This window comes from Lontra canadensis, unplaced genomic scaffold, assembly GCF_010015895.1.
Source record: "Lontra canadensis isolate GAN:19392208 unplaced genomic scaffold, GSC_riverotter_1.0 scaffold64, whole genome shotgun sequence".
NCBI lineage: Eukaryota > Metazoa > Chordata > Mammalia > Carnivora > Mustelidae > Lontra > Lontra canadensis.
This window is the reverse complement of record NW_022631058.1, coordinates 1,986,977-2,000,962: the sequence shown is the minus strand read 5'-3', so window position 1 is coordinate 2,000,962 and position 13,986 is coordinate 1,986,977. Positions and strand designations below refer to the sequence as shown.

Genomic DNA, 13,986 nt, shown 5'->3' with positions numbered 1-13,986 from the left:
AAAAGTGGATAAAGGGCCTCAATGTGAGAAAGAAATCCATCGAAATCCTTGAGGAGAACACAGGCAGCAATCTCTTCTACCTCAGCCATAGCAACTTCTTCCTTCCTAGACACATTGTCAAAGGGAAGAGAAACAAGGGCAAAACTAAACTATTGGGACTTTGTCAAGATCAAAAGCTTTTGCACAGCAGAGGAAACAGTCAACAAAACCAAAAGACAACTGATAGAATGGGAGAAGATATTTGCAAATGACATATCAGATAAAGGGCTAGTATCCAATAACCTACCACGAACTTATCAAACTCAACACCCATAGAACAAATAATCTGATCAAGAAATGGGCAGAAGACATGAACAGACATTTCTGCAAGGAAGACATCCAGATGGCCAACAGACACATGAAACAGTGCTCAACATCACTCAGCGTCAGGGAGATACAAATCAACATCACAGGGAGATACCACCTCCGACCAGTCAGAATGGCTAAAATCAACAAGTCAGGAAACTAGAGATGTTGGTGAGGATGTGGAGAACGGGGAACGTTCCTACACTCTTGGTGGGAATGCAAGCTAGTGCAGCCACTCTGGAAAACAGCATGGAGGTTCCTCAAAAAGTTGAAAATAGAGCTACCCTACAACCCAGCTATCACACTACTGGGTATTTATCCTAATGATACAAATGTAGTGATCTGAAGGGGCATGTGCACTCGAATGTTTATAGCAGCAATGTCCACAGTAGCCAAACTATGGAAAGAGCCTCGATGTCCATCAACAGATAAATAGATAAAGAAGATGTGTTTTGTATATGTATGTGTGTGTGTGTGTGTGTGTGTGTGCATGTGTGTGTTTGTATACATACACACACAATGGAATACTGTGCAGCCATCAAAAACATGAAATCTTGCCCTTTGCAAGGACATGGATGAAACTAGATGGTATTATGCTACACGAAATAAGTCAATCAGAGAAAGACCATTATCATGATCTCTGTGATATGAGGAATTTGAGAGCCAGGGTGGAAGGGTTATGAGGGGCTAGGGAGGGAAAAAATGAAACAAGATGGGATCAGGATGGAGACAAACCATAAGAAACTCTTAATTTCATGAAACAAACGAGTATTGCTGGCAGGTGGACGGGAGAGGGATAGGGTGGCTGGTTTATGAACATTGGGGAGGGTATGTGCTTTGGTGAGTGTTGTGAGAATGTGTAAGGCTGATGATTCACAGACCAGTACCCCTAGGGCAAATAATACAGTATATGTTTAAAAAAAAAAAAAGAGTAGTAGTGCTGGGTTATTTGGGAACTAATATTAACCCTTTTTTTTTTTTTTAAATTTTATTTATTTATTTGACAGACAGAGATCACAAGTAGGCAGAGAGAGAGGAGGAAGCAGTCTCCCCGCTGAGCAGAGAGCCTGATGCAGGGGCTCGATCCCTGGACCCTGAAATAGTGACCGGAGCCCAAAGGCATAGGCTTTAACCCACTGAGCCACCCAGGCACCCCAGTATTAACCTTTTGAAGAATGGCCAGATTGTTTTCCAATGTGGCTGCACCATGGTACACTCCTACTACCATTATACAAGAATTCGGATTCCTCCCCACAAACCAACAATTGTTATCATCTGTCTTTTTGATTCTAGTTATCCTGTTGAGTGTGAAATGGAATCTCATTGTGGTTTTGATTTGCATTTCTGTGATGGTTAATGGTATTGAGTATCATTTCATGTGATTATTGGCTATTTGTATATCTTTGAAGATATGTCCCTTGCTCAGTTCGTTGTTTGTCTTTTTATTACTGAGTTCTTTGTGTATCTTAAATAGTTCTTTGTCAGCTATATGACCTGTAAATATTTTCTCCTGTTCAGTGGGTTGTCTTTTCACTGTGTTGATTGTAATCTCTGAAGAACGTGTTTTTAATTTTGGTGAAGTCCAGTTTGTCAGTTTTTTTTCTTGGTTGGTTGTGTTTTTGGTGTCATATCTAAGAAGTCATTGTGAAACCAAGGTTACTAAGACTTAAGCCTTTGCTTTCTTTTAGGAATTTGCTATTTTTAGTTCTTACATTTAGGTCTTTGATCCATTTTGAGTTAATTTTCTTCTATGGTATGAAGTATGGGTTCAGTTCTATGCTTTTGTATATGGATATTCAGTTGTCCCAGAACTGCTGGTTGAAAAGACTAATCTTTCCTCATCAAATTGTTTTGGAAGCCTTGTTGAAAATCTATTGACCATGTATGTATGGGTTTATTTCTCTCAATTTAATTCCATTGATCTATGCCTATCCTAATGCCCATACCACACTGTCTTGATTATTACAGCTTTCTAATGAGCTTTGAAATCAGCTAAGTGTGACTCCACCACCTTTGTTCTTTTTCAACACCTGTTTTTGTTTTTTCTGGGTCCCTTTAAATTTCCATATGAAATTTAAGATCACCTTATCAATTTCTTCCAAGATGCCAGTGGGGATTTTGATACGCGTTTCTTTGAATCTGTAGATCAGTTTGGGGACTGTCTCTATCTTAAATGTATTGTCTTCTGATATATGTGCTCGTGGAGTATCTTCTCATTTATTTAGGTCTTCTTTAATTTTTTTCAACAGTGTTTTGTAGTTTTTGGAGTGTAAGTTTTACACTTCTTTTAAAAAGTATGTTAAGTATTCTTTTGATGTTATTAAAAACATTGTCTTTTTAACTTTATTTTTGGGTTGATCATTCAAGTGTGTAGAAATACAAATAATTTATGTATATTGATATTTTCCTGTATAATTTCCTTTCCAGGATATCCTAATAAAATGTTAGAAGTGGAGAGAGCATTCTTTTCTTGTTCATGATCTTAGGGAGAAAGCATTCAGTCTTTAACCATTACGTGTAATAATAGGAGTTGTTCATAGATATGTTTTTCAGGTTGAGAAAGTTCCCTCTGTTCCTAGTTTGTTGAATGATTTTATTGTGAATAGGTGTTGAATTTCATCATATACTTTCTCTGAACCTTTTGATATGATCACATGGCTTTTGCTCTAATTGTAAATGGCATTTTGGACCCCAGTGTTCTCACGCTTCTTTGTTTGCGGTAGAGTGGCCACCCTTTCAGCGAGGGCACTGTGGAGGAGGGAATCCCTAGTATCTCCACTGACTTGCCAGGACTTTAGCCTATGCAGATTAGAGCTATGAAAATGAAAAATTTTAGTGGTCTGCCCTTCTAATGCAATACCTACTATTACGTTCTGTTTCTACTCACAGCATTTCTTACTCCAACTTTGTGAGTTTTCCATATGAGATGATTCCTCCAGTTCTCTGCAAACACCAACTGGGTGTCCTACAATTTAGTTCAGCTCTGACACGAACTACCCGGAGTTAGCAGATACTACAGATGAAGGGCTCAGTCCCATCTGCACCCAATTCAGATGCCAATCATAAATAATGGATCCCTAGGTGACCTACACTTCCATCTGACTTGGCTACAAATTAGGGATTCCCATTGCTCTCTCCTCAGGTTTAATTTGCTGTAATGGCTCACTGATCTAAGGGAAATACTTTGCTTACTATTACCAGTTTATTTATGAAGAGTAGAAATAACCAGCCAGATGAAGAGGTTATATAAGGTAAAGTCTCAAAGAGTCTATATAGAGTCTGGGGGTATTTCACACTCCTGGCACTCCAGTGATTTGTTCACTGATGTGAAAGCTAATTAAATCTCATTGTTCAAGAGTTTTTATAGAACTTAATATCCAGTGGCCTCCTGTATTCCCACTTCCTAGAGGTTGAAGGGTAGGGGGAAAATTCCAAATCCCTAATCATCAATCCCATCCTGAGGCTGTCCAGTGACCCCACCCTAAACACTCTGATCGGATTCCACAGGCTTGTTAGGAATAACAAAGGACATTCTTACTCTGGAAGTTCCAGGGACTTTAGGAGCTCTGTGCCAAGAATTAGGGACAAGGACCAAGTATTTTTCTTATTATGCCACAATACCACATAACTTGACTCTGAACTGGGGAAAGAGGGAACCGTCTTCCTGGCAATAACTTTATGAAATGTGGAGTGGAGCTTTTGTCACACAGAGTGTGTTCCTTCCACTGTGCATATTTATCTAGCTTCTACCTAACATTTTCATTTAAGAGCAGCTTTGCAGAATTCCTCTTGACCTCATTCTGTGGAAGTGGAACTTCTATGCAGTGCTTTCTTTGTTTTTGATGAGCATTTATAATAAATGTGATCTAGGTTTTGCTTTTACAAGCATGATTTCCCTTCACTTAACACATTCACATTCTGTTCATTGTTTGCCTAATAATCACAGACTGTTTTATACTGTGGCATATCCCGAGAACCTCGTAGATTTCTGGAGGCCTAGAACTTTCTTGCTTACTGATCAATGCTGTTCAGGGAAATTACCCTTTAGCTTAACCTAATTTTTCTGTTTGACCCATTGCTTCCTTTATTTTGCTTCTTACTGAAATAAAGACTGTTATAGATTATTTAAAATTAACTAGACTTCGAAGGGCACCCTCACTTGTGAAGATCCTAAGAGCTGACTGAAATCCTGGTCTAGTGAAGGTGAAAAAATTTTTTTCCTCATCCCTGACTTAAGTATTTAAATAATAAAGATGGGGAGGTTAGAGTCTATGAAAAAGAGTTGCTTCAGTTAAATTTCCTAGATGTGGGCATAAATTGACTTTATGTCCCTCATACTGTATAGAATATCTCTACATTATTAGCTGGACCCCTGGGGTTATGCAATTTTTAGAAATCAAACCTAGAAATTTTATCTTTTTTTAAAAAAGTATTATTATTATTATTTATTTCAAAATTATTTATCTAAATTCAATGTAGTTAACATCACCCAGTTACCCCATCCTCCTTCTACCCATCTCCCCTCCAGTGACCCTGTTTGTTTCCTGGAGTTCAGCATCACTTATGGTTTAACTCCCTCTTTCATTATCTTATTTGATTTTTCCTTCCCTTCCCTTATGTTCATATGTTTTGTTCCTTAAATTCCACATATGGGTGAAATCATATGGTATTTGTCTTTCTCTGACTGACTGACTTTGCTTAGCATAATACCCTTTAGTTCCATCCATGTCATTGCAAATGGCAAGATTTCATTCTTTTTGATGTCTTTTTTTGAAAAAGAAAAATCTCTGAATTCAAGCTCCCTTTTGTGACGAGTCTGTAGCATTCTATTCTGAGGTACTTTTTACTTTAAAAATGCTTAAAAATGTACTAGACTGCCTTATATATTCCTTTAGGGAGCTAATTGTATTATGAGTGCAAGTTCAGTAGGCCAAATTTTTCCATGGTATTGCCTTTCCAAAGATGATAGGGAATATAAAATATTTTATAAAAATCCAAGATAATCATGGCTTAGTTGCTATACCAACTTTTAAATAATATAAATTATTATCAAATTAAAATATTATGGGTACTTTTTTGTTTTGCTTAAATTTATTATTGCTTATATTTGTTCGGATTATCATGACTTTTCCCTCCTGTTACTGTTACTGTTGAAATGTTACTGTTTTCTAGATTTTTAAAAAGGAGATATATAAATATCATTTTTTTTAGACAAAACTTCAGTGGCTCTGTGAGGAACTAAAAGAGAGAGAAAACCGAGAAAAAAATCTGCGGCACCAGCTGATACTGTGCAGACAACAGCTGAGGAATATGACAGAAAACAAGGAATCTGAGCTCCAGTGTCTCTTTGAACAGATAGAAAGACAAGAGCAGCTTCTGGAAGAAATACACCAGGAGAAAAGAGGTGTGTTAGTTGTTCATACTCTTATTTTTCTTTGTGTTTGTGGAATCCTAGGATTTGAAAGAAAAGCCTATTTCCCTTGTCTCTACTTGGATTATTTCCGAATCCCTTTCCTTTCCTGTCTTTTGTCTCCCTATCTTTCTTCATTTCTGGCTCCAGAAGAGAAGATTGTTCACCCTGAGAATTTTTCCTTCAGCGAGTGCATCTCTCCTGTATAGATAGCACTTTGTTGCCATTTCCAAGTATTAATGTGGTCAGACATTTGTTCTTCCCTGATAAAATGCTGAAGTTTATATTTTACTTCAGGAGAATATTCATTAATTTATTCAATAAATATTTACTCTGTGCCTCTTTTGTCTTGGGCACTATTAAAAGTGCTGAGGATACATTATGGATGAAACAAAAAAAAATCCTCTTATTTAGCTTACATTGTATAGAGTGGAGTGACAGAAAATAAACATAAAGCATAGATAAATTGTTAGTTATTAGAAGGTTATAAGCACAATGGTGAAAACAATAGAGTAAGAGAAGAAGAGTTTGGGAGAGCAGGGGGCAGAGTTTAATATGTTTAATATGTAGGCAGTACTTTAAAAGTTTGATAAGAAGTTTGGAAAAACTGCTTTTCTTTTTGGTTCTACTAGGGATACATCATGATGGGAAGAAGGAAAACAGCATTATGTATGGAAATCCTCTGTGTTTCTTGTGTTGGCCTAGGCCTTTTTGTTATTGGATTGGTGAACTTTATTAATTGAAGAACCAGAAAGAGACTTAATATAGTGTCCCACTAAGAAAAATAAAACATTAATATATAATAGCCCCCTAAATTATTTTTTTTTTTTTTTAGTTTTTCATTTTATTTATCAGGATTATTCCTTCTACAGGTACAGGTTAAAAATTACTGCTGTATGCAGTGATTCTGAGTTTTTTGGGTATCAGGACCACTTTGCATTCATTAACATTTTTGAGAACTCAAAGAGCTTTAATCAAGGTATATCATATGCATTAATATCTACCATGTTAAAAATTAAAACTGAGCATTTAAAAATATTAATTCCTTTGAAATAATAATTATAGACCTATTATATTGTTAACATAAAAATTAAAGACATTTAACTAGTTCCAATATAAAAATATTGATGATGGCTTTGTTTTGCACTTTTGTAAATATCTTTCATTGCTGTCTTAAATGAATACAACTGCAATTTTGTATTTGCTTCTGTATTCCGTTGTTATATTCCATGTCATGTAACCTCTGGAAAGACTGAACTGTGTTTATGAGAACTTGAGTGTGAAAAAGGCAAGTAATATCTTAGTAGTATTAATAAGGGGTCTTGGATGACCCCCAAACCATCCATTGCAAACTGCTGCTATAGTGCAATTGAAAGATGTAAACTGTGCTAGTAGTAAAAGTCAGAGTATGCCCTTAAGTATACATATATGTATATGCATATATATATATATATATATATATATAATTTTTTAAGGACAGTACAATAGAATCTAATTACAGACTTTATAGATAAAACTTTGTATGCTCTCTGTACGTGTTAATAGACTATTTACAAATACTAGATTGCAACCTGGTTTTTCTTTTGGTAAATATTATCAATATTATCACCCAGTAAATTATTTTTTATAGGGATTAATGCAGTAGTATATTATAAATACCTATAACTTTTAGGTGGACAAATCCAAAAGGAAAGAACCAAATATTTGTACACTGAAATAGTTATGTTTTTTTTTTTTTTTTTAAGATTTTATTTATTTGACAGAGAGAGAGATCACAAGTAGGCAGAGAGGGAGAGAGAGAGAGAGGAGGAAGCAGGCTCCCCGCCTAGCAGAGAGCCCGATGCGGGACTCGATCCCAGGACCTTGAGATCATGACCTGAGCTTGAAGGCAGAGGCTTAACCCACTGAGCCACCCAGGCAGCCCTGAAATAATTATGTTTAAATGCCCAGCTTTTTCATAAAAGCCTCAGAAAATAAGTTATAAATGTTATAATTTCTCAATATGATTCTTTTATTTCTATTATGTAAATTTAATAAACATTTATTGCTTGTTTTGTATTCATAGAGCACTTGAATTCCTTTATGTATCTTAAAATCAGTTGTCAGGTTTTTTAAAAGGAATTTGCTAGTTTTTTAATAAGACTGTTAAATGTACATATTTAAGAATGGACTTTCTTGATATTGAGTATTCCTATCCATGAACATGGTATGTCTATACACATATTTAAGTTTTTAACTTTTCTCATGGATATTTTGTACTTTTCAACAGATAGGTCTTGGACATATTTTTCAGATTTATTCCTAATTTTTTTCTGATTTATGATGTTACATTAAATGACATTTTAAAACTTGAATTTCCAACATTCTTTTCTACTATATAGAAATACAATTGATTTTTTTTGTGTGTGTGTGCATTAACTTAATGTTCTTTAATTGTGGTAGCTCATTTATTACTTGTAGCAGTTGTTATTGTTATCACTGTTTTTGATTTCTTAACGCTTAGGGTTTTCTTTGTACATAATCATCACCTATAAATAAGGACAGTTTTTGCTTCTCCTGGTGAGTTGTTTTCTTTTTCCTTTCTTTTTCGTTCCTTTACTTTTCCTTTTCCCTTCCCTTCCTTTCCCTGTCCTGTACTTTCTCCTTTCCTGTCCTGTCCTTTCTCCTGTCCTTTCCTTTCTCTTATCCCTTCTCCTCTCCCTTCTTTCCCTTTTCCTTTCCTTTCCTTTCTTTCTTCTCTCTTTTCCTTTCCTTTCCACTGAATGGGACCTTCAGTACATATTAAACCAACCGTATATTCCTGGGATCAACTATACTTTGTCAAATTGTATTTTCCCATTTATATATGGCTGGATTCAATTTATTAACAGTTAAGATTTTTTTGCATCTGTGTTCATGAGGAATATTGTTCTGTAGCTTCTTTTCTTGTAATGTCTTTATCTGATTTGAATGTTAATATAACAGTGACCTCTTAAAATAAGTTGTGTTTTCCTATTACATTTAGAAACATTTGTATATAGTATGTATTATTATTATTTTTAAATGCATGATAGAATTCATTAGTGAAGCCTCCTGGGCCCGCAGTTTCCATTTGGGTAAGGCTTTAAATTTCCAACTCAAATTCTTTAATAGCTATAAGGCTATTCAGAATTTCTTCTTCTTGAGTCAGTTTTATTAATGTGTACCTTTCAACATATTTCCTCATTTTATGTAAATTGTCAAATTTGTTGGCTTAAAATTTCTTATGCTATCCCCTTTTAAATTCTTTTAATTTCTGTAAGATCTGTACTGATGCTTACTATTATATTCCTGATTTGGTAATTTTCTTTTATCCTTTATAAGTCTTGCTGAGGGTTTTAATTTTACTAATATTTTCAAAGAAGCAACTTTGAATTTAATTTTTTCTATTTGTCTTTTTAATGTTGACCTCTACTTTTATTTTTAATTTCTCATCTTTTACTTACTTTATGTATCATTTGCTTTTTTCTCTGGATTCTTAAGTCACAAGCCTTATTTTAATACCTTTTTTTCTTAATGTTGTTGTTAAAGTTCTAAATTTCCATCTTAGTGATACTTGAAATGTATTCCATAAATGTTTCAATGTCATGTTTTCATTATCATTTAGTTTAAACTAGAAAATATTTCCCCTATGATTTCTTCTTTGACCTATGGGGGTTTTTAGAAGTATACTACTTAGTTTCCAATTATGTGAAGCGTTTCCTGCATATTTTATTACTGATTTCTAACTTAATACCCTGTGGTCTTAGAATATGCTCTCTGTAATTTTGATTCTTTGAAATCTTCCAGGACTTGTTTTATGGTCCCAAATGTGGACTGTCCTAGTCAATTTTCCATGTGTACTTAAAAGAAAGTTATGTTCTGCATTTATTGTGAAATATTTTATAATTATCAGTTGTGTCAAACTGTTTCATAATGTTCTCTGTCCCTGGTGATTTCTGTATCCCTACTGATTTTGTCTACCTCTATCAATAACAGATAGAGAATAGCTAAAATATCCAGCTATTTACTTTGATTGTATATATGTGTGTCTTTTTTTTGTTGTTGTTTCATGTATTTTGAGGCTGTTATTAGATCTATTTTAGTTAGTATTGATTGTGTAATCAATTGCCTATTGTAATAGTCTCAATAAAAGCAATGGAAGGGAGGTGTTAGTAGTGGCAACAAATGCAGAAGGTATTATGGAGGAATTGGTGTAAGATGGAGCAGTGTAGGTGATGGAACCCATATAGGAGATTATAAGGTCTCAGTGGTTTTGCCATTGGGAGAAATAAGAAAGTAGGGAAGTAGGGGCTGATTTTGGTGACAGAGAAAGAGGGATCTTATTTTTTACACCTATTCCTTAAAGTCATAAATGAAAAAAAGTTTTGGAAAGAATCAAACTATTGTTAACAAAGAAATGATATGGTACTCTCTTGCCTTATGTATATAAGATGTATTAAGTGCTGTCTGTGATTCAGAAATTGTGTGGACTTAATATGAATAATGAAGATGAAGCAAAGGCTGTTGCAGTTGGAGACATATAAATATATTTATTAGGAGGTAGGGTGAAATACATATGTTACTAGAAATACAAGTAGCATGTTCTGGTGAAAATGGGAGTACTGATTACTTTGGTAGAGGCCCATATGGGGAAGTTTTTTGTTAGGACATATCCTTTGATTTAGATCTTGAGGAATGTAGCAGGATTTCTATAAGAAACAGAGGAGGAAGAAAGATTCTTTGCAGGATTTATCTGCATAGTGATCTCTTCTTGGGTATTTTAGCATTTGTTTACAATAGTATATACATAGGAGAGGTGACAGCCTGCAGGTTTGATGATTAAATTTAGGTATTTCTGAAACATCAAAATGAATTATAGAGATTTATATTTGATTCCCTTCAGTGTCTTAGAAACTTACCTGTTAGATAGAACAAGGTCAACCTATTTATAAGAGAAGTATTACAGAGAAACTTTGTATTCATTGCAGTTGCCTTTCTCTGCATTAATATTTTTAGTTTGATTTAATGTCATATTGACTAACGTGTGCCGTGTTAACTGAAACCCATGTACAAGAAGTTTATTGGTGAGTGCTGCCAGATTTGTTTATCTGAATTTTCTATGCTTCCTGGGCTTCTTTAGGCCTGTAGGTTTGGCCTGGAGTGTTCAAAAAGGAGAGGAACTCTAATGAGAAGGTAATGTCATGGCCCCCTTAGAAGTTCGGTAATTATTGACTAAAAATTCATTAGTGTTATGAATGGTAACAAAGATCAGAGTAGAGAGATGTAAACTGCAGTTGGGAGTTAGGAATATTTTCACTTGTGTAGGTAGTTATTTTTAATAATTTCTTAAGAAAGTAACTGCTGTCTACCTTTTTAATATTCTAGTAAGCCACTGCTCCTGTATGTGCCAGTATTTCTCTGTAAAAATACTTTGAAACTATGAGATTTACTAAAAACTAACATTCATGTGGAAGTTGAAAGAATTCCTTTTTTTCAAAGAGCTTCAGAAGGAGGGGCATTTGTATAGGACAATTTCAATTCATTCTCGCTATATGAAATGCTAATGATGAACAAATATAGCAGACAATTTTCTTTTCTTTTTTTAATTTTTTTTAAAGATTTTATTCATTTGACAGACAGAGATCACAAGTAGGCAGAACAGAGATCACAAGTAGGCAGAGAGGCAGGCAGAGAGAGGGAGGAAGAAGGCTCCCCGCTAAGCAGAGAGCCCTATGCGGGGCTCGATCCCAGGACCCTGGGATCATGACCCGAGCTGAAGGCAGAGGCTTTAACCCACTGAGCCACCCAGGCACCCCATCTTTTTTTTTTTAATTTCATAAAAATTAACATATAATGTATAATTAGCCCCAGGGGTACAGGTCTGTGAATCGTCAGGCTTATACACTTCACAGCACTCACCATAGCACATGCCCTCCCCAGTGTCCATAGCCCAACCACTCTCTCCCTACCCTCCCTTCCCCCAGCAACCCTCAGTTTGTTTTGTGAGATTAAGAGTCTCTTATGGTTCGTCTCCCTCCCAATCACATCTTGTTTCATTTTTTTCCTTCCCTACCCCCCAAGCCCCCCACATTGCCTCTCAAATTCCTCATATCAGGGAGATCATATGATAATTGTCTTTCTCTGGTTGACTTCTTTCGCTCAGCATAATACCCTCTAGTTCCGTCCAAGTCATTGCAAATGGCAAGATTTCATTTCTTTTGATGGCTGCATAGTATTCCATTGTATATATATACCACATCTTCTTTATCCATTCATCTGTTGATGGACATCTAGGTTCTTTCCATAGTTTGGCTACTGTGGACATTGCTGCTAGAAACATTTGGGTGCATGTGCCCCTTCGGATCACTACATTTGTATCTTTAGGGTAAATACCCAGTAGTGCAATTGCTGGGTCATAGAGTAGCTCTATTTTCAACTTTTTGAGGAACCTCCATGCTGTTTTCCAGAGTGGCTGCACTAGCTTGCATTCCCACCAACAGTGTAGGAGGATTCTCCTTTCTCTGCAATAATTTTCTTAATATAGTTTTTCTTAAGCTGAAATTATGAAGTTTTAGTTAAACAAGGCACCTGTCTTACTTTCCAGGCACTCTGTGATTGTGGCTGTTACTATTTAGTGTGCGTAGTTTTTCTTCTTTGAGTAATTAGAAATTGACATGGTCTCTGAAATTCCTTTCCCTTAAAGATGAAATTTGATTTTTCTTACCCAGTTTCTAGTTTTGAGTAAGTGTTATATTCATTTGCCTTTGTTGGATTAGGTGGACTACTCCCCAAACCCTACTACCCTGATACTGTGATAGGTACAATGCCTAGAAAGATAGTAATTCTCAGGAACATACACTCTAGATTCAGGTTTCCCTAATCTCTCTCTTTCTGTCGTATCACTTACTGGGAATGTAGATGCAAGGATGAAATAGGCCATTGTCAGGGCCTCTTTGTTAGGGAGTTACCTTTTCTAAATAAAAGGGAAAATACTAAGAGGATATGGAAAAGGGAAATAGTTCTTCAGCCACTTCAGAAGGTAATATTTTCTGCAGCAGAAGAGTAATTGCTCAGATGGTTTCATTGTTTTTTGTTAGGAACCATGCCTTCGCCAAGAAGTAAGCAGTAGAGAAAAGGTGCATCAAAAAAACCGCAACCAAACAAAAAACCCAAAAAACAATGTACTCTATGTAACTGGAATAAACTCTGCATAACCAAAAGGCAAATCAGCAAATGTTTGGCAGAAGTTAAGTAATTTAATCAGAGTGGTTTACATTTTGTTTATGGCACTCTGGGATTAGGTAACAGTATTTGTCTTTCCTAATATTTTAGTTATGTATTACATTTTACAGTGGAGGTATTTAAACCATTTATATTTTTATTCATTTTGTGATAATATTTTCTAAGAGCCTCCCGATTCACTTAGGGGTGCTATAACATTGTTAGTGGTAATTCTAGCCCCTTTTGTACTATAATTTGAGTTAGCTCTCTAGTATAATATCTGGAAAAAATTTAAAAATACCTGAATACCAAAAGAGTGGGTATTAAAACTATGTGTATATGTAAAATAGTTTCAGTTCTTAATAGTAAAACAAATTTAGCTTTTAGATGATAACTTCCTATTTGCTATTGATGATAAACAAACACGATTATAAATGTTGAGTAGAAGGATCCAAGAATGGGAGAGGTTGAACAGGTGAAAGAAGGATTAATTGGTATAGCAGGATCCCAGGAGGTAGGAGAATGGATGGGGTCAAAAGTAACAGTGGAAAAATGAATCTTGGACAGAATAAGGCAAAAAGTTTTGGCTTTTCCTCCTTACCTTTTTAGCTCTTTTAATACGCTACTGTTTTTGGCAGTTCCACTTACCACAATAATTTATGTAGTGATTCCTTTATTTTGACTGTTTCTCAACATCTGTGATTGGTTTGAATTGATCTTTGCCTTGTATATGCTCAATACCTGCTTGGAGAAAAGGACGGACGGAATGAGAGGTAGCTACTGGATTTGCCGTGTAAGTCTGAGAGACCTGTTTTAGTAGAAGCCTTGTGCATTTTAAGCCAGATTATAAAGTGTTTCTCATGACTGTTTTTTTGTAAGCTGCTTCCCAAGGTTAACACTTGTCATGTGAAGGATAGCCAAGGCATAGAGCCAACTTAGTGATGAAGCTTGTATACTATACCCTCATTGTTCTGGCTTTATAGAATGTCTCTGAAGATGAGTATTTTACT

General features: G+C 35.3%; 1 protein-coding gene across 9 annotated transcripts in view; it reads left to right on the top strand.

Annotated features, from left to right (window-relative positions):
- Positions 1-13,986, top strand: part of CEP128 (centrosomal protein 128) — a 391,529-nt gene that overhangs the window by 164,604 nt on the left and 212,939 nt on the right. For all 9 annotated transcript variants that reach the window (XM_032878540.1, XM_032878542.1, XM_032878539.1 and 6 more), the window contains one exon: positions 5,557-5,749. In XM_032878540.1, coding sequence (XP_032734431.1) covers positions 5,557-5,749 — 193 coding nt within the window. The remainder of the gene's footprint in view (positions 1-5,556; positions 5,750-13,986) is intronic.